We start from the raw sequence: 19373 nt of genomic DNA on the forward strand, positions 1-19373 counted from the left end.
AAATATCGCAAATAAGCAGACTGTAGTTTATAACGTCGAAGAAAGGTTCTTCGTTCTGCAGCAGTTGCTGCAGCCGCAAGTGCAGATAAGTCGAAAAGCTGTTATCAAAAGCACGTAACGCAACAGAGTCGTATAACTTCGGAGTCACGAATACACAAGCCGCCGTCGGAAGCGCGGCCAACGAGCTGCGCAGACTAACGCGAAATTAGCGACACAGATTCTGCTTAACGCGCTGTGTAATATTGTTGAGAAAATTAATTTTTTCCTTCTCGCTAACGTGTCGCGTTATTTTTTCCCCCATACATAACGCGCGACAAGTTTCACTTGTGTACACTACAAAGAAACAAACTAATTTTCCGAAACTGCCGTGTTACGACTCTTTGAACAATCATCCGGTATTTGCTCGTAACCGCGCGCACGCGCTGCTGAAAGTAGTGGCAAGGGCATAAAATTCCAATTATCCTTACGAGAATTACAAACAATGACAGCCATATTTTCAAGAACTTCGGCCATCGTTGTGACACGAGCAAATCCGCTGGATGTATATTCACGCCTATGCGGTTTTACTTCCATATTTATATGTCATACTTACGAATGATAGTCCTCGCGTTTTTACGCGGTTGCACGTGATTATTCGGCGTTTCCAAATTAAAAAGTTAAGGTATGAATCTGAATATTTTCGAGTACAGGGAGACGTTAGGTTGAAAAATGGTCGATGAGCTTCGACGAAAAAGCCCGCCTACCGACGTTCGCACGGTTTTTATTACCCCGCAGTCGTGTATGTATGCATTCGCGCTATTGCCAGTCTGTAATTTTAACAAAAACACCGTTTACGCGTTTCTTCGTCACGAAACTGCAGCCGCGCGCATGATATTCCCGCCCTGTCATTTCGAGGCCACGAGAAACTTTTTCGGTGTTTCGGTCTTTGCTGCTTTGCGTAAATTTTTTCTTTTATGCAGTGTAGATCGATGAATCCGCGTCGGGATGATGCAAGCTTCGGTGGGTATTAAGAATATCGAGGGAAAAATCAGTTCGATTCGATACAATGCTCGATTTACGATCTTTTCTCACGCATGCACGACTACGAGCGATTAGCATCCTTTGATATTCAAACATGCAAAATTATTCCAGCGTTTTTCATGAAATCCCTCCTTTGCTCGCCAAAACAAGCGCATACTGTAAGTCGAGTCTTAAGAGCCCGATCCCGCGTCGTCACATCGCCGAAAAAGGGAACAATGGCCTACTTGCTCGGAAAAGAGCATCGTCGCGCGTCGAACATACATCCAAGCACACGCACACACACACAGACGGCCAGCAGTCGCACGCATGCAGCAAACGAGTACTCACCTTGCGGCTGTAATGGCGTCGTCTAGAACGGCGCAGAGGTCGCTGCGGCTCGCGAACGGCGGCGCGAGGTCGTTCTACCTTCGTTCTCCTGCAGGTACTGCTGGCTTTCTCGAGCGAGGCTCCCCTTATCGGCCGATACGTGGCGGATCGGCAGCTCGCTGACTTGGCGACGATGGATCCTACTCGAGGACGGCGAGGACCGTTGAGCCTTGGACGACGGCTAGTCCATGCCGGCCGGCCGCTCGGCCGCAGCTGAAACAGCCAAGTCGTCGGCGTGAGTCCACGCTGGGCTAGAGCTTCTTTTTCCGCACTGTTCGCTGCAGCCGCACTGCCGCTACTGCTCGTGCACATTGACGCGAACATCGGGCGCACTGCACTCTGTCATTATATTGGCCTCTTTCTCAGTGGGCTATGTCTGCTTGGATATTTGTAAGCACACGTGCTCGCGATGTGTACAAGAGAGAGAGAGAGAGAGAGAGAGAGAGAGAGAGAGAGAGAGAGAGAGAGAGAGAGAGAGAGAGAGAGAGAGAGAGAGGTACAGGGAAGCCGTTTCGCGCGAAGAAGAGCCGAGGAGTAAGAACAAGAAGAAGGCGTGGGTTATTCCCCGGCAAGCGGCAAGAAAATCGAGCGATCGATCACTCTGGCGGTCGGTAAGAAGCGTACTGGCGGCGCGCGAGAGAGAGCCGAGCCGTAAAGCCGCTCGAACAACTGGTGCACACAACACGCGCTCGCGCTACCACACAGCCGAGCTCGCGACTCGCTAAACGCGTCGTAGTAGTATAAGTCGCCGTCGCTGCTGCTGCTACTCGCGAACGAGAGAGTGGGAGAGAGAGAGAGAGAGAGAGAGAGAGAGAGAGAGAGAGAGAGAGAGAAGCGGCGAAACCAGAAATACACGCTGCCGCTGCTGCTGGTAGCGTGCGAGAGCGGCGACTGTATACAGCGGCAGCAGAAAACGATGGCGCGGCGGCAGAGCGTAAGGTCGGTAGGTTGGTACCGAGCGCGGCAACGGGACTTGCGGCTACTCGAGAGGGACGGAGAGGATGCGAGAGAGAGAGAGAGAGAGAGAGAGAGAAAAGAGTTGCTGCTGTTGGCCAATCAGGCGGCTATATGCTCGCGAAAGAGTAGCCGGGTAAAAAGGAGCGCAAGATTCTACGCTGTACGCTCTGAGCACCTGCCGCCGATCCTCTTTTCGGAGCGCGACCGGCTGCGCTCTTTTACTTTGTTCGCGAGACGTGATGATGACGATGCGGAGGGGCGGGATCTCTCGGTGATCGGTATACTCGCGGGGAAAAGAATAGCCGATAGCGTGAGGAATCGGTAACTGGGAGCAATGAGGACAGATTTGTCATCCGTAGGTTCTGACTGGCAAAGATAGGGGATTGTGATTAAGAAAACTACTTCAAAACGACAATTTTTGCTACACCCGACAAAGCTGCAACCTCGCGCGCGAATAAAGTTATAGTCGGCCGCGCGCGCGCGCAGCGCAAAAAGCCATTGTTGCGCGTTCCGGCATCGCGTCCATAAACTTTTATCTCTCCATCAAGCTTTTTTTCTAATCGTCATAATTATGTCCGAGGCAACCCGACGACAATGGCACTTCCAACACTTAAAATCCTCGGTTTCCCTGGCCTAAGAAAACCATTTTCTTCGTACGGCCCCTATATACACCGCACTGCGCGCGTCCGCATCACGGATCAATGACTCTTTTAACCGCAAATTGCTCGCTCTCTCGCAGCTCTAGGATCTCCCGAGAGACACAGTCCTACAGCCGCGCGCGGACAAAAAGACGTATAGCTATATAGCCCGTGCAGCGCAAAAAAGAGAATCCGCCATCAGCTCTCGCTGAGGTTGGCTCGCTCGCGCGAGAAAGGAGGCTGGCTCTCTGGAAGATTGAGTCACTACGGCCGAGAAGGACAGACAGCTCCGCGCGCACTTTTATTTCAATAGCCATTGCTTTTGAAGCCGCAAAAGCTGCAAGCGGTCGCGAAAGACAAAGCCGCAGGACTGCGGCAGCGTGTATATCTATACCTATGGAGTGAGAGAGAGAGAGAGAGAGAGAGAGCCGCGGCGCGGCCTGGCATCGATCGTCGGAGAGGAAGAGGGAAAAGGCGCACCTCCTGGAAACGTTTAGAGCTCGTGCTCTGCACTTCTTCTTTATGCCCGTGTACACGTACACAGTTGGCTGCGCACAATGCGCGAGAGAGCTAGGGACCTTTCATTTCTGCCGCTCGGAGATACCGCCGCCGCCGTTGTTGTTGCTCACGTGGGAGACGTATATACAGTTCGCTGCGCTCCGATGATGGAGCGAGTTCAGAGATTATTCGCGGAAAAGTATTACCTTCGCGCCTCTGCCGCCGTCGCTACAGTGTTTTCTCTGATAGCGTCTGAGCAGTGCGCGGAGACTGTGACCGATGAGTCTACGCGGAGATTCGCTCGCGGCTGTAAATATTCAAAGAGCTGAGGGTTTTTGTCGCGATGGTTTCATTTGCGCGGTAATGATGTGTACGCTTGAAAAATAACGATGATGATTTTCAAAGAATTTAATTTCAGTTTACAGTCTGCAGCACTCGTGAAATTTTTGTTTTCCTCGCGCGGCCCCTGCGTCAGCTTTAATCAGGGAAATTCGTTAGATATTTGCGCAGCCCGCGCATTCTCCCGAGATAAATGAAAATTTCCCTCTCCGCCATAAAGTCTCTCCCTCCCTCTCTCTCTCCTGCATACGCCACACTCCGCCATTATTAATCTAATTCGCCATCGCCGCAGTCGTATAATATATATAAGTATAAGTCTCTAAATCACCCGCGGATTTATTATTACTTCGCTCATGGCAGCAGCCCCAAACACACTCTCTGCGACGAGATTAATCAACGCCAGCCGCTAATATCATGAAAAAGGGGCCATTTTGCAGCCCTATATATACTCCTGTAGACTTTTCACACACGCATAGCGATCACGCCACACCCCAAAACACCGCAGACCTACTCCGGAAGCTCGTTCGGTTGGTCCTCGTGCGGCATTTTTCTCATCATCCCCGAGAGCAGCGCGTGTGTACATACTGCGCGCACGGACGGAGAGAGGCTCTGATTTACGGTCGCGCGTAAATATTATAATACGCCTTGCTCGCGCGCGCGCGCGCGCCCAGACTACGCCGGGCTTCTGGGCCCCGCGGATAAGACTGCGCATACCGGAAGACGTTCTCTCTCTCTCTCTCTCTCTCTCGGTATGGGGGCTCGTAACGAATCGGCGCTGTATACTCCCCCCGATCCTCTGCACTGATCTGACTCACTGCCGGGGTGCTGAGCTAAGGATGATCTAACCTCACCCTCGATGCTGTATAGTGAGAGCTTTCGCGGAGAAACTAATTCCGGCTCAGGATGGAAGCATTATGCCATGGATTATTAAGCGCGCATAGTGCGGAGGCTCGGTAAATCTTGGATATATAGTTGTTATGATTTCGTCTCTTTTTTACGAGTCGAGGAGCATAACGTATCGGTTCGATTCGCCCTTTGTGCTTGAGAGCGGGAAACATTCGCTTCGAGGCGTGAGTCAGAGCTGATCATCGATGGTACATAATATACAAAATGCTGTGTAATGAAGAGCGATTTTCAGAGCTTTTTCCTGTCATTATGATAATCAGCTACCGCCTCGCGTTACGCAAGTGCGGCGTATAATAACGTTGCTCAAGTTTAACGCCAACCCGATTATTATCACGAGATACACAAGCAATGTTTTGTCCGCGCGTTATTGGCGCAGCTCCGCCGTTAAATTTTGCTCTCTCGCGAGTATTATTTACTCAGAGCGCAGAACCGGCGATCAAGCCGCGCAATTAAACTTACGTAATACAACTATATTAGCGCGAGAGAGACTTCTTTTTTATGGGAGAAAATTGCAGCACGCAGCCTAGAAAAGATAATCGTTTCAATCGGCGCGCGTGAATCCGAGCCTTCGAATCGATGGGTTCGAGAACCGGATAGCCATCGAACCATTCGAGAAAGTGAAATAAAAAGGTGCTTTTGTTTTCAACCCGATGGATATAACTGTCGAATAGAGGAAGAAAAAATGGTCGACGACTTTATATACTTCCTCTTTAAACGATCAGCTAGAGAGAGAGAGAGAGAGAAGAGGAAGAGAAAGAGACTGGCTGCGCAGAGCCTTTTTCTACATTGTTCCGGGAGCTACCCCTTCGATGTACTTTCGCAATTACTCAGGCCTGCGCAGGCGCGCAAAAACGGGTGGCTCTCCGAGCTCCTGGTATCAACTCTTTTTTTTCCCTCCGCCTCTTCCTCTTCTTCTTCTTCTTTTCTCCGTCGTTTTTTCCGCCGCTGATGCCAGAGCCGCTTTCTTTCTTATAGGTGAAACGCTCGGAATAGAAAATTCTTACCAGGGAAAGCCATTACTGAAATTACTCTCGCTCGCGCGGCTATACGACGCGCAGAGGCCGATATAAAAGGCAACTATAAATTATCGATAATTCGCATTATACACCGCTGCGCGATTTCTGTGCGCGCAAGGGCGCGTGTATTCTTGTACGAAAAAATCGATGTTTTGGAAAAAGATTATTTTCAGGAATATGATGATGAAAGCTCTCTCGGTTAATGGAACGATAGTATTTTCGATGACGAGACACACGAGCGGTTTCGGTCAATTTTTCCACTTAGTCAGCGGCTCGCGACCCTTTGAGTTATGGCCATATTGTGAAAGCATCCCGGAATTTATTGAGCTGTCTTCCAGCTCTAAGCTCTCCACGGGGAGAAAGACACGATCGTCGTCGCGGCTGCGTATCAAAAAGTTCTTTATCGCCACTCAGTCTCTCAGGCCGCGCATTAGCATTTTGAAGAATTATGCTCAATTAAAATGCTAAAAGCCGATACAGCGTATTCTATATATGTGTGTAGAGAGGGGTGAGAACACGTCCAGCATGGATTCGTCCATTGGCCCCGCTCTCTCGTCGGCCCACGTCGATATCTTAATTGGTGCGTCGTGCCTCTCTCTCTCTCTCTCTCTCTCTCTCCCCCGAAGTAGCCTTTTTCTCGTCATGGCCGCCGCCGCCGTAGCCGCGCGTGCTTTAATAATAATACGGCTACGCGACCGAGAGGTAGCCTCGTCTTCATTACTTCGGACGTGCGGTCGGCGTAACGCAACAACTCGTGCGCGCATATACGAAAATTTATGTCTTTTCTGAGCGCACTTTTTTTTTTCTCTCTCTCTCCTTTCTTTCGTCTCTCGATTGCCTTGAATTTTATTTTTTTTTCTCGTGCTCCTCGACGCTGCTGCCGCTGCTGCCGCTGCTTTCCCTTCTTCGATCGCGGCGAGTGCGCGCGCGCGCGAGCGAGAGAGGCTTAACGGTTTCGATATACTCGCGGCCGTGGACGTACAAACGCGCGCGTTTTTGCTCGTGTGTGTAGGAAGATTGCGAGCATTAATTGTAGGATATAAGGCTTGTAAATCAATCTCTCGAGCGGATAGCTGGCTATAAAAAATATTATACAAGTTATGCGCTGCGGCATTAGGAATTCATCGATGATTGAGATTTATTTCCCGCGAGTTCTATGTTCCACGTATGGATGCGTATTGGAATCGTTTATACCGAGAATCAGCAAAAATTCTCCAGCGCGATCCGGGTGTAAATAACGACGCACCGCTGCGGCCATTAATTACGGGAGCATTTTTCCCTCCTGAAAATCTCGCTCTCGATACTTGTGCAGCGCCGACCTTCGATCGAAAATTGATGATTGCAGTGCGCGCACGCAAAGATATACGTGTATGCTATATAGGAGCCGCGGCTGCACTTGCGGAATCAAAGGCTCTCGCTCGCTCGCGGGTCTACAATGTATTTTATGTTTATTATTTTATAGGGGAGTAATCTATAGGCAGTTAAGGCGCAAATGGACAGCCACCGCGGATAAATGACGACGTCCGGTGGGTTCGTAAAGCCATAACTTATCGCTGATCATCGTTCGTCAGTCGGCTTTTCAGATACAAAGTTCTGAAACTGCAGGGCAATAAATTCATCGCCTTGGGACCGAAGGAAAGCATAAAACGACAACAATAGATGTCTATATACCTGCCGCCATGGGTGTCGAAACAAAGTATTATTATTCTTCTCTCTCTCTCTCTCTCTCTCTCTCTCTCTCTCTCTCTCTCTCTCTCTCTCTCTCGCGCGCGCGCTCTGTTTCGCGCTCGTTGTGGTTTCGCGAGGAGACCGTCTATTGTGTAGTGTCACGGACGCGAACATTTTGAACCGTGCTTTTAACAAAGCTTCTTTTAATTAGCCAAAGTGTCGCAGAACGCGAGTTAAACTGATTTACGGAGGCATTAAGTTAGCGACACGTCGTCATAATAAGTAAATTCGACTCGACATAATAAGTAAACTCGCACCGCGCAGAGTTATACAGCGCCGATATAAACCTCTTATAAAGTACTAGAAAATCGCGGCATCAATCACCGCAACAAGCAACAGTGGCGCAGGCAGTCCTATAAAGCTTACAAAGTTAGAGAAATATGACATAAAATCATAACGCGTACGTTCAACTTTACGATAACTCGAGCACAACATCATTTCCTCAAGCATCGGTTAATATCGCGATATTATTCATTAAGAGCCGCTTTTATAGGCCCATTATACACGGGGCATCGGAATATTCACTCGGTATACTCGCAACGGAGAAGGAAAAAAGAATCAGATCGCTCGCTCGTCGATCATATATTTATAACTTCGTCGATTTGTCTTGCGGGTCACCCTTAAACGCGCTGGCTCGCTCATACACACACGCGAGATGTAAAACGGCAACCGCTGCAGCGCATTCGCACTCTCTCTCTCTCTCTCTCTCTCTCTCTCTCTCTCTCTCTCAAGAGAGAGTGGATGGACGCGGATGGATGTGCTGCCGCCGCTACTGGCGCTGTAGAGCGGGGGAGAACGTAAGAGCTCATAAATGCGAATTTAAGAGGCGTAATAAAAACACATTGAAATTGAGAGTGAATGAACGCGAGCAAGCGAGCGCGTGCCGCGATTTTCTCGCACTTTCTTATGTAATCCTAGATGTGTGCCGCTGCGAGCCGCTGACTTTTTTCGGCTGACGATGAAGTTTCGCGTAATTAGCCAGAGAGACGTGCTCTACCTCTCTCTCTCGTTATTATCGTGGGCATTATCGGTTTTTGCGCTCGTTCTGGGCTGGCGATTTTTTCCTTGATTATTGCGGGAGTCGCGTGTGTAATTAGGGAGAGTTAATAGGGACCGTTAAAGGATAAAAGTTATCATCATACGGTCGGGGAAGAAACGCGCGACTCGTTATGCGAGATTCGGGAGTCGAATGGTAATTATTCGAAGGAAAAGGTACGGATCCATCCGAGAGAGTTCGCCGTGTATTGTTTAGAAACGGTATAAAAGCCGTGCTCCACAAACGATGAAACTTAATCGTTCGCGTGATTGAGGCTTTCCCGGTGCGGCAGCGGCGGGTCAATCCCTCTCGTTATACACGCGCCCGACGCGCTGCAGCTACACAAAAGTACGCCGTGCTACTATAGCTCATATCTCGTAAATTTTATCGCGCATTTAAATAAACGTCTTGGCCTATAAAAATAAAACGTTAATATGACACCGGTGAGCGCATCCGAAGCCACGGAGAGAGAGAGAGAGAGAGAGAGAGAGAGAGAGAGAGAGAGAGAGAGGAGCACGGCAGCAGCGCCGTGACCCCCATAGGAAAGCCCATAAACGAGCGACGACGCCGAGAAGAGCTCGGGAGAGTCTGGCCTCGTGATCTCCGCGCGTCGTCGTCGCTTTCCCTTTTCGAGCCGATGCAAAAACACAAGGCGCTCGCAACCCTTATATACGACTCTCTGTTTACACCGACGGCGGCCCCCGCACGCTAATGTCTCGCCTTGGATTCGTCACGTTACAATTTTTTTTCTCTCTCAGCTGTATATAGCCTGATTTCCGAAACTGGTCCGCTTTACGAGTGCGAGCGCAAGGTCGAGAGCACCCTTAAATTTCCCTGTATTGTGCAACAGCCTAATGCGTGTGTATACAGAAAAAAAGGGTCTCGCGTTTCAAGCGACGTTAACCATCCGCAGCGTCCTCCAAAATGGTGCACACATAAATACACACGAATAGAGGGAAGAAACTCGCGCTGTTGTCAAAGATCTCGGGCTCGGCGCTGGAAAAGTGCAAATTCCAAGGAAGCCTGCCGGCAACACTGCGCGGCAGCGACGGCGGTGCCGAGACGCAGTATCGACCGCCGCCGCACCACCGCCTGGCGGAGGGCAAATGGCCTCGACCACCGCCGCCAGCCGTTGCGCGAAGAGAGAGAGAGAGAGAGAGAGAGAGAGAGAGAGAGAGTGAGAGTTCCTTGCTCCTTTTTCCCTCGGCGGCAATCTCGCCGCGATCTCACGTGAGACCGCTCTCAATTCCCAAGGAATCTTTCAAAAAATATTACACACCGCTCAGCGAGAGAGAGAGAGAGACTTTGGGAAAGAGAACTACCACGTACAACACTCGCGCGGCGCCGGAGGCCCTGTACGGCGTTGTTCTGTATATACCGTTGCTTCCATTCGTGTCGAGGATTTTTTCTCTCGAAGAAAAGTTCAGAGCTATATTTTTCTGCTTTTCGCCGCGGTGTTTCGGGGTTGGAGTACGGGCGAGTCCGTCGGAGAGATCAATAAGGTGGCGTTCTACTTTCGGCTCGAGAGTGCTTTTACGCCTTCGTGCATCAAAAGTTGAGCTTCTATGCAAAAATTGAATCGAAAATCGCAGATCGTTATTTCCAACCGCCAATTTTCACCATTTATCCTCGAATCTCTCGCGTCGTCGGGCTTGTAAAAAAAGCGTCGATACTACGCGCTGCTGCAGAGAAAAAGCGGCCATATATCCCGCGCACATCTCTCCCAAAGCCACGGCGCGCACGGGCGACAGCAAAAAATATACATCACCCGCTATGAAAACATCGAGATGCCATTTCCAGACCGTCTGCGCGCCGCCTATCAGAAGGTATAAAAATCGAAACGGTCAAGGCGCACACACTGCGTGGAATGCGTTAGCTCTTTCGCGCTTTAACCTCTCGCGTATAGAATAGTGCTCGAGCCGAGAGAGAGAGAGAGAGAGAGAGAGAGAGAGAGAGAGAGAGAGAGAGAGAGAGAGAGAGAGAGAGCATAGGATCTAAAACCTTCCCCTCTCGCGCGCAACCGAGAGACAGAGACAAGAACCAGTCGAAGAAGAAGAAGAGAAGAAGAAGCAGAAGAAGAAGAAGAAGGACGTCGGTCTTTTTGCGCAGTGCGCGCGCACCGACGACGATAAATTGCGCTGTCAGTACGCTTGTTCCGTACCCACACAAGGTCTGCCTTTCCAGTTCTCAATTTCGCAGCGACGCTCTCTGCATAATGCCCACCGCGACACTGCACTGCTACTCGCGTCGTCCATTTTGCTCGCGCGCGGGGCCGGGTAATACACGCCTGGCGAGAAATTGAAAATTGTGTATTCTATTTGAGGGAGAAGAGTGCGCCAACGGTGTGAAATATTATTTTTGGAGGCTGCGCAGTTTTACGGCTTCAATATTTTAGAGGTATAGCCACTGCAGCTCTGGGGGGAAAGCGTGTCCCGTTTGTTAGGAGGCTGAGTTATTGTGGATGAGCTAAATGCGCGCGCGGCCCTCGCGTTTTTCCTTTTGCTCGTAACAAGCAGGATTTAGGTGCTAGCCGCGCGAGGATTAAGTTATGAGAGGATATTTCATCTCGCACTTCTATTTTTCTCCATTTTATTCGCGAAAAAAAAACGTCCACTCAGTTTTTGCGATGCTCTCGCATACCATTAGTCAATCAACAGACCGTCGCGCGTACGACCGTTTTTTCGCGATATCGAACGCTTAATCAGCTTTAGAGCTTTATCCTCTTGCGGCGAGCAAAAATTCGATCGCGCCATATCGCGCCGGCAAGCATCCCATCATATGCGTATATTAAACGAGGAAGTATCACCGCGTGACCGATGACGCGTTGGCGGCCTACCTGCAAAATTTTACATCCGCTCTCTGTCTCTCTCACACATCTCGACACTCACTCGCACACCTTCGCTGCGATGTGTAGAGTGTGCACCGGCGCACACACGCGCGACGCCGCGAATATAAGGGGCGCATAGGTGTGTACGCGTATACGTATGTAAGCAACGACGCTACATACGAGGAGTTTATGGTCTCTCAACGTTATATCGCCTGTATAACGCTGACAATTCGTCGCTAATGCTCTCGCCATTAGTTTCGATTGGTTGTCGAGTATAAGATCAGCGCTACTCGCGCCTTCCCCGAAATAAATGTCCGTCTGCTCTCGAGTGGGAAAAAATTTCTTTTTTTTTTTGTTCTCTTATGCACAATTGCCGCTTGTGTTTTTCTTTCTTGTTCCCCCCTTTTTTTCTTCTCCGCAGTGCGGAGAGATCTCGATGTAACAGCATTGAAGGCTCAAGGAGCTGCAGCGCGTATATGAGATTGCAAGAAAGTAAAAGGTGATATACGATCGTGAATAAATTTAAAGCCAATAATAACTTCTTTGTAATCGTTTATCAGCGATGTGTTTTATCGCGCCGGGAATACATTATATATGCGAGGGAGATTTTAATAGATAAACGCCGAGAGCTGCGGCCCGTTACGCCGCCGGGGCATTTATTTATGGAAAATTGCTCGCCGCGCTTATTATTTACGAGTAACATTATACACGCTTGTTTCCTCAAAGATCAGATTATTTTCCGCGAACGATGCGCAGCTTCGCCGTTAAAATCGCCTTGTTTTTGCCATCGCCGCCGTATTTTTGTATAAATGTACGATTGTTACAATGAGACTCGAGGGTTGCGTAAGCCGGCGTGTACGTAATTTACACGTCGTTTCGCGGAATGTCGCCGTAAAAGATAATTGAAGCGCGCCGATGTGTACTTAGAGTTGGCTACTTTGTCGTCGGAAAAAAATAGTCGTACAATGTGTATATCATAATCGAAGATTTGTATCAGCCTCGATAAACCAAGTTTTGCAAGCCGCGGACTCGCCTGTACACAGCGGTGTGTAATTTGGACCGTGTGTGCGCGTGTGTGTGTGAAAAAATTATACTACTGCGGCTGCCGTGCGCGGGCTATTTACCACGAACACGCTAGTATATTTTTTATTAGTTTGCATTTTCTCTCTGTCTCTCTCTCTCTCTCTCTCTCTCTCTCTCTCGAACACACGACCACAGCGCGCGTACACGCGCGAGAGGCTCGAGTCGTCGGGGCTGTAACTGCCGGCTAAACGCTCGAATAAATAAACACCTGCTTTCAAACTAATTTATCGCCCGCGGGCTTTGATTTATCCCGTCGATGCGGCGGAGAAACAATAACTTAAATTATGGATAAAAAAATTGTTCATACGTATATGTAGAAGCAAGGCCGATATTTTTTCGCTGTCTCTCTTTTTCTCGAATCACCTTGCGCGATAAGCGTAAACACTGATTCCGCGTATAAAAATCGTAAATCATTCACGAAGCTCGCCCGCTAGACACTGAAACAAATCAATACGCGGCTGCGCACATGCCCTCTTTACACCGCGTGTCTATGCAGCTCGTCGCGTTGGTATACAAGAAAAAAAATATCACTCGACAAACAGCGAATAACGTTCGCAGCCGTTAAAAGCGAAGCGGCGGACTAATTTCTGTCGACAAGAATCTCCGCGCGCAGAGTATATAGTGCAGTGGCGTTTGTTTCCAGAAAGCTCTCGCGAGAAAAATAAAACAAAATAAGCGCTGCAGCGACGGCAATCGTTTCCCGAGGATCGCGCGCCTGGAAAAGAAACGTCGGCGGCTTCGCGCAAAAGGAAGCTTAGCGCACATCCGCATGTAGTTATAGCGTCCTCTCGCCTGCGCGCTATACCCACACGTACAGTACACGTAGGCGAGAGAGAGAGAGAGAGAGAGAGAGACAGAGACAGAGAGAGAGAGAGAGAGAGAGAGAGCGGGACGCCCCGGATCTTGAGTAAAAGAGTGCACTTAGCCACAAGCGAACCCGGCCAACGCGGCGGGAGAAAGAGAGAAGTCGAGCGAGCGAGAAAGAAGCAAGGTATCTAATGGATGCGAATATATCGCCGCAATAAATTTCGCAAAAAGCGTCAAGGGAGAGCTCTCCTCCTCTCTCTCTCTCTCTCTCTCTCTCTCTCTCGTTTCCTCCGCATCTCTTAGCCGACGGGCTTATTTCTTGCTCGCCTCGCTTCGCCGTGCGCTGCCGCTGCTGCAGAGAAGATCGAGCGAGCGAGCGAGCGAGTAAGAGAGAGAGAGAGAGAGAGGGAAAAGCCAAGAAAAGACCTCCGTCGTCGTCGCCGTCGTCGTCGAGGCGTCACGTTTCCGGCCTCTCGGTGCCAGTAGCAACGGCGGCAGCCATCTTTCCTCAGCTCCGACCAATCCCGGCGCGGCCGAGAAAACTACCCTCGCGCCGGGGCCCCACCCTTGCCACAAGGGACTGCATAGCGCTGCTACTCTCTCGTCTCTCTCTCTCTCTCTCTCTCTCTCTCTCTCTCTCTCTCTCTCTCTCTCTCTCCCCTCCGCGCTCGCCTCGTCTTTCTCTCCGAGGCGGATCAATAAGCGCGTCCCGGCAGCAGCAGCCCCTATACGTGATCTCCCTCCCACGCACGCTCAGCTTCTTGCTCCTCGCTAGCTGGCGGCGGCGGCTTCTTCCTTTTTCCCACCCCCACCGGGACGCGGCGCGCGCGAGACGCCTGAGCTCCAGCCGGAAATTCGATTTTCAGAGGAAGCGCAGCCCTGCCACGCGGACGCGTGGGTGGATGCAGCTAGCGCGCGGCGGCGTTATTATTCATCGACGATCTGGACTATGCGCGCGGCGCTCGCCCCGTTCTCGGGGCGGAAGGCTAAAGCGACGACACCGAGTGCAGGATATATAGGCGGAGGATGCGCCGCATAGATATAAGCCGGAATATATACGTGTACCTATATTCACGCATAGACGCGAGCGAGAGGCTTTTCTACGAATGGATTTTCGATTCTCTCTCGAAGCGCGGGGGTATATCAAAGAAAGATGCGCGCGCGTGAATTTCAATGAAGTCCCACTAAAATTTCCATGAGCCGGCTCATGGAATAGGTATACGCGAGCGAGTCTCGAGATTTCGTCGCGCGACAGACTTTTACGACGACTCGCTTGCGTATACGCGAGCCGGGAATTCGTTTTCATTCTCGTCTGCGCTATACTCGCTCGCCCGAGATCGAGTCTGAATTGTATTTTTACTCTTTTACGCCGAGGGTCCGCATAGTAATCCCCTCCTTCTCGACTATACGCTCGCTTCCGTTATTTTATAAACTTTGTATATTAGCTGCCGCTTTAAACATTCAGCCCTCGCTGCCCGACCCTGTTAAATAAGTAACTTTCAGAAGCCTCTTCCCGCACCAGCAAACTTCCCAATAGACAATAAGCGTTAAAAAGTTTCTCGCCACACACTCCTCTCTCTCTCTCTCTCTCTCTCTCTCTCTCTCTCTCTCTCTCTCTCTCTCTCTCATCCTAAAGCGTGAATAATTAACAAAACCACTCTCCAGCCCACGGCCCATGAAACATTGAGCGCAGAGCGAGCGAGCCACTCATATCCCCGCGGAAAAGATCAGCTCAGCTCCTTCGACTATTGAATTAAACATGACGACTCGGTCCGGAACTCATACATACAGCATCGCAGCGCCTCGGGCTGTGACGATCTTTGATATTTCCTCTCGTTCGACTCATACACGCAGAGAAGAGATAGGATAACCCTCGTTACATATATCACGCGTGTGTACGCGTCCTTGCGCAGTCCGCGCGCGTCTCTCGCCAAAGGGCGAAAGACGCCGGGGTAAAAAGCTGCGGCGCGAGAGTGTACACACAGAGCGAACCGCGCGCTCTTTGATTATCCGTTGCGCGCGCTCGCTGAACTCGAGTATAATAACAAGTTCATAAAGACGTTTTGATGCGCGCGAGAGCGCCTGTATATGCAGGTCTGGCAGTCGAAGGTCTCTGGCGATGCAAATTTGAATAATATTCCCATTTTCATAGTTACGGGGGCCCGCACACAAAAGCCGCGACGCCGATCGAGCCGAATCGCGTGCATAGACTTATGTGCACAATAGTTTTGGTATATTTTTAAACGCCGCGCGCTTATATTTTCTATCCGGAACGAGACGAAGACGTCTCACTTTCGAAACAATGTTACTTATCTCTCGCTCTCCCCGCGTCCCTTTTCCCCTCTAGCTGTCGTCTTTTTCCTCAGCGCGGTCTTTCTTGTTTTTCAGAGTGAGAGGGAGAGAAGCTTCTTTTTCTCTCTCTCGGCCTTCCTCCGCTGCTGCTGCTGCTGCTGCTGCTGCAGACCGCCCGTAAATTCTCATTCCGAATCCCCGAGACTCGTATAAAATCTTCTTCGTGCCAAGTTCGTACCCTTTTCTGCGAGCGGCGGCCTCCGTCTTTCTCTCTCTCTCTCCCTCTCTCCGCTATACTCCCCCCCTCTCTCCCCGAGCACCACCCCTCTGACCTCGTCTCCCTCCCCCTCCTCCTTCCATTCGATTCCATACTCTCTCTCTCTCTCTCTCTCTCTCTCGCTCTCCTCGCTTCTGCGGGGCATACAGCGGCGTCGGCGGCGTCTTTCTCGCGCGTTCGCTTAACTTCGCGCACACTGCCTTCATCTAACCCATTCCCTTTGATATATATCACCCTCGATATGCGCTACGCCGTGTGCATGCACGTACACGTCTGTCTTTCCTGCGCGCATGTATGAGCGCTCCGGGGCGCTCTCGCGAGAAATTTGCTCAGAGAGAAACTGAATACGGAATATGGCGGCGCCTGTGATGCCGAGTGAGCTGAGATTTCTTTCACAAATATATACAGATTCCCGCTCGTTTTCCATCGAGTCTTATCACCCAGTAGATAAGCAAAGGTCCGATCAGACCGAATATCCCACGCTCTTTACTCCCCGATAAAGCAAATTCATCAGTGTCAAGTGCACTGTGCACCGTCTCGGGCGAGGCAAAAAACAGCAATGAATCACGCTAATGATCAGGTTTTCCCCTACTCGCTAATCGGACAGCACAAACGTTTCCAATCGACGGTTAAGAGAAAAAAATAACGCTCACATTATACCCATCAGCGTGCACACAAGTGCATAGCCGCGGCGGCGGCCAACTCCGATTGAAATTCAGCACCGTGTGATTTCGCTCGCCTATTACACCGGAGAGAGCCCGCGGAACTACGCAAATACTGTTTCGAAAAGCCATTTTCTCTAATAATACGTTGGCCTGGCTGCGCGCGGACTGTACACACAGCCGAGAGAGCCCGAGCCACCCGGAAGCACGTTATGCACTCTCTGATGTGTGTGTAGCCAGCCGCGCGTCCATTTTGCAGTCGCTGTCTCTCTCTCTCTCTCTCTCTCTCTCTTTCTCTCTTCCCCCGACTCGAAACGCCTAATTACCCACGATCATTCGTCACGTACATTGTCGTGAGCGCTGCGTTGTTGCAGGAAAAGAGGATTTTTTTCCATCGACCCCTTCTCCAAGCGCGCGCACGCAACTCAAGGCTTCGCCAGAAAAACTATACTGCGTGTGGAAAACCACGAGAGAGGGACGTCCTTGAGTGCAGTCTATACGTTATTCTGAAATAGATGCGGCGAAGGAGAGGCCTTCGGGAGCCTACACACAATGGTAAATCCGGCAGGTATGCACGCATATGCATCTCGCTCGCGGGCGAGGGAAGAAGAAGAAGACTCACCGGTCCGTCGGCTCTGGCAAAAAGTCGGCCTCTGACTTATGTCACGATCTCGCGGGCCGATAAATCAACGAGCGAGGCTCTCTCTCTCTCTCTCTCTCTCTCTCTCTCTCTCTCTCTCTCTCTCCTCACATACGTGAGCAGAAGAGAGAGAGAGAAAGAGCGCGCGACACGTGAGTCGTAATATTTAAGTTAATGGCACGGTACAATAAAGTTTAATGGCTTTATGATAGCCGCGAGCTTCGCTACACTCCCGTGTGTGCCGACTACACCACCGCGAAGACGACACCCTGTACACCGCGTGGTATACTTCGGAAAAGAGCATTTTGGAAATCCAGCGCACGTGTTGTACCCGCGGCGCAGTTTCGAAGTCATCTTCGATGCTCTTTTTGCGCGGCCCGCGGCGCTTCCTGTATCCTTAAAATCGCGCGCGGCTCCGCTCTTTACGGCCGCTATAAAAAAGAGGAGCTGCTGCCGCTGCTGCAGCGCCAAGGGCCCCGAATGACGCTACTTAATTACCAGGTATAACGAATGCACCGCGCGGGAGCGCGAAAATACGGAGGAATTTTCGGCGAGACGATTGATCGGCCGCTCGTGAAATTGCTTAATTAGGGAGCTTTTTTCGCGTGATTTATCGCGCGCCAGCTCCCGTATTTTTGTGGCCTGCGCAAGATGTGCCTGCGAGATTTCGCAAAAGCGTGTATATGCAAAAGGAAGTAGCCGATATGCTGTGCGGATCGTAAAGGACAATTTGCAAGTCCATCAATTACTCGCTTTTATACGTTTTTAATAATTTTAATGCCCTACACAAATGACCGTGCCAATAAAGCTAGTTTTATTGAAAGCTGCGCATAAATATACCAATTATACACACACTGTACTGTATATGTTTTATTCTCCACGCACTTTTATGTCTAGAGCTGAGTTTACAAACTTATTAATTTTTCATGCTCATTATGGAATTGCTTTCACTTATCGAAACGAGCTGAGGATATGGCGAATAAAAACGGCACATAATTTTCCTTTAACAACTGGAGAAGGCTGCGTATACACCGTCGGTAAAGAAATGGATATGCCCGTACTTATTCCGAATTATAAAAGCTGTTTATCTCGAGTACAGCTTGCGGACGGTTACGATGCGCGAGGAGGTGTCAAAAAGCAACATGTATGACTCGAAGAACGAATTGTTATAGTAATCGTATGGTTATGATTTTTTCGGGACCGAGAACTTTGCTCGACAGTTGCGAGCATTAAATTATACTTTTACTGTTAGAACATGTATGTATATTACTTTGACATGATTCCTTAGTTCGAATCGTATGTGAGTGCATTTTAATTTGTTAGAATATGGAGCAATAACCATATTTTTAATGCTGTATCGCATAATGAGAACTTTTGTTGCCGCATAAGCTAAATTTTCAATATAAATATTTTATTCATTTTTAAAAGCCGGTAATCTAGAAATAAATAAATGTTTATACACATAGTTATTGGGCTGTATATTTTACCTTGAAGACACTCTGAAAATGGTGGCGATCCGACGGCAAGAGTACCTTTGCGCCGCATGTGGATTCCTGTAAAGAGACAAGTTTCAGGAGTTGTTTAAAACGAGAATTTTATAATACGTGGAAAATTTTAATTATTAAGATTATGTGTATACCATGTGCGTCAAAATTTTCATAGTTGAACAAATTTTTTAAAAAATTGCTTAAAATGCCTTCGAAAATGGGGCGTGAAAAAATTCGCTTATCACTATGCTCCGTGTACGTTTAAAAATAAAATGTCGTGTGCAAGTTTTAAAGCTTTGTTTGTACAAGAAAAATTTTCCACTGCTATGTACAATTTTTTAACGTTTTAACTTTTAAAATCCAACAAAATAAGTTTGTAGGTGTATTATAACTTTAGTTTTTTTTTTAATACAACTTAATAAATTTAAAGTGGTACTCTGCAAGCTTGAGACATGAAATATTGCTATTTCATAAGATTATATTCTATAATTTTTACTGTAGAATAATTATTTAATATCCTATTGCCAGCACTTGTATACTACAACTCTAAAATGTGAATCTTATCCACGAAAAAATGGAAAATTCGTTCAAATTTCACGATTCGAAGGCAAGCATCTGCCTCGAAAGCCAAATTCGAGCGCATCAGATAACGCAACGCCATAAAACGAAGCTAAGTGGACAAACATCTTTAACTCAAGGCCTGACGCTAACGCATTGAGTCAACACACGATTCTAAAACCCCAGCGGCGAGCGACGCAAGCAAATCAGCCAACAGCAGCTCTCTTTCCTGCACA

The 19373-nt window shown here is 49.2% G+C and overlaps 1 protein-coding gene across 3 annotated transcripts in view; it reads right to left on the bottom strand.

Annotated features, from left to right (window-relative positions):
- The window catches only part of LOC100119890 (homeobox protein abdominal-B), a 57964-nt gene extending 39319 nt beyond the window's left edge, over window positions 1-18645 (bottom strand). The window contains exons 1-2 of one of the 3 annotated variants that reach the window (XM_032599734.1): window positions 18580-18645; window positions 1348-1599 (exon numbers count right to left, since the gene is read on the bottom strand). Coding sequence is in view for 2 of the 3 variants with exons in the window: in XM_031928893.1 (XP_031784753.1) it covers window positions 1348-1710 (363 nt within the window). In the remaining variant the exon portion in view is untranslated. Of the gene's footprint in view, window positions 1-1347; window positions 2111-18579 lie in introns of those variants that run through there. The other 2 variants (XM_031928893.1, XM_031928892.1) reach the window with 2 other exon arrangements.
- Window positions 18646-19373: the final 728 nt, after the last annotated feature.

Source organism: Nasonia vitripennis, chromosome 4 (assembly GCF_009193385.2).
Source record: "Nasonia vitripennis strain AsymCx chromosome 4, Nvit_psr_1.1, whole genome shotgun sequence".
NCBI classification, from domain to species: Eukaryota; Metazoa; Arthropoda; class Insecta; order Hymenoptera; family Pteromalidae; genus Nasonia; species Nasonia vitripennis.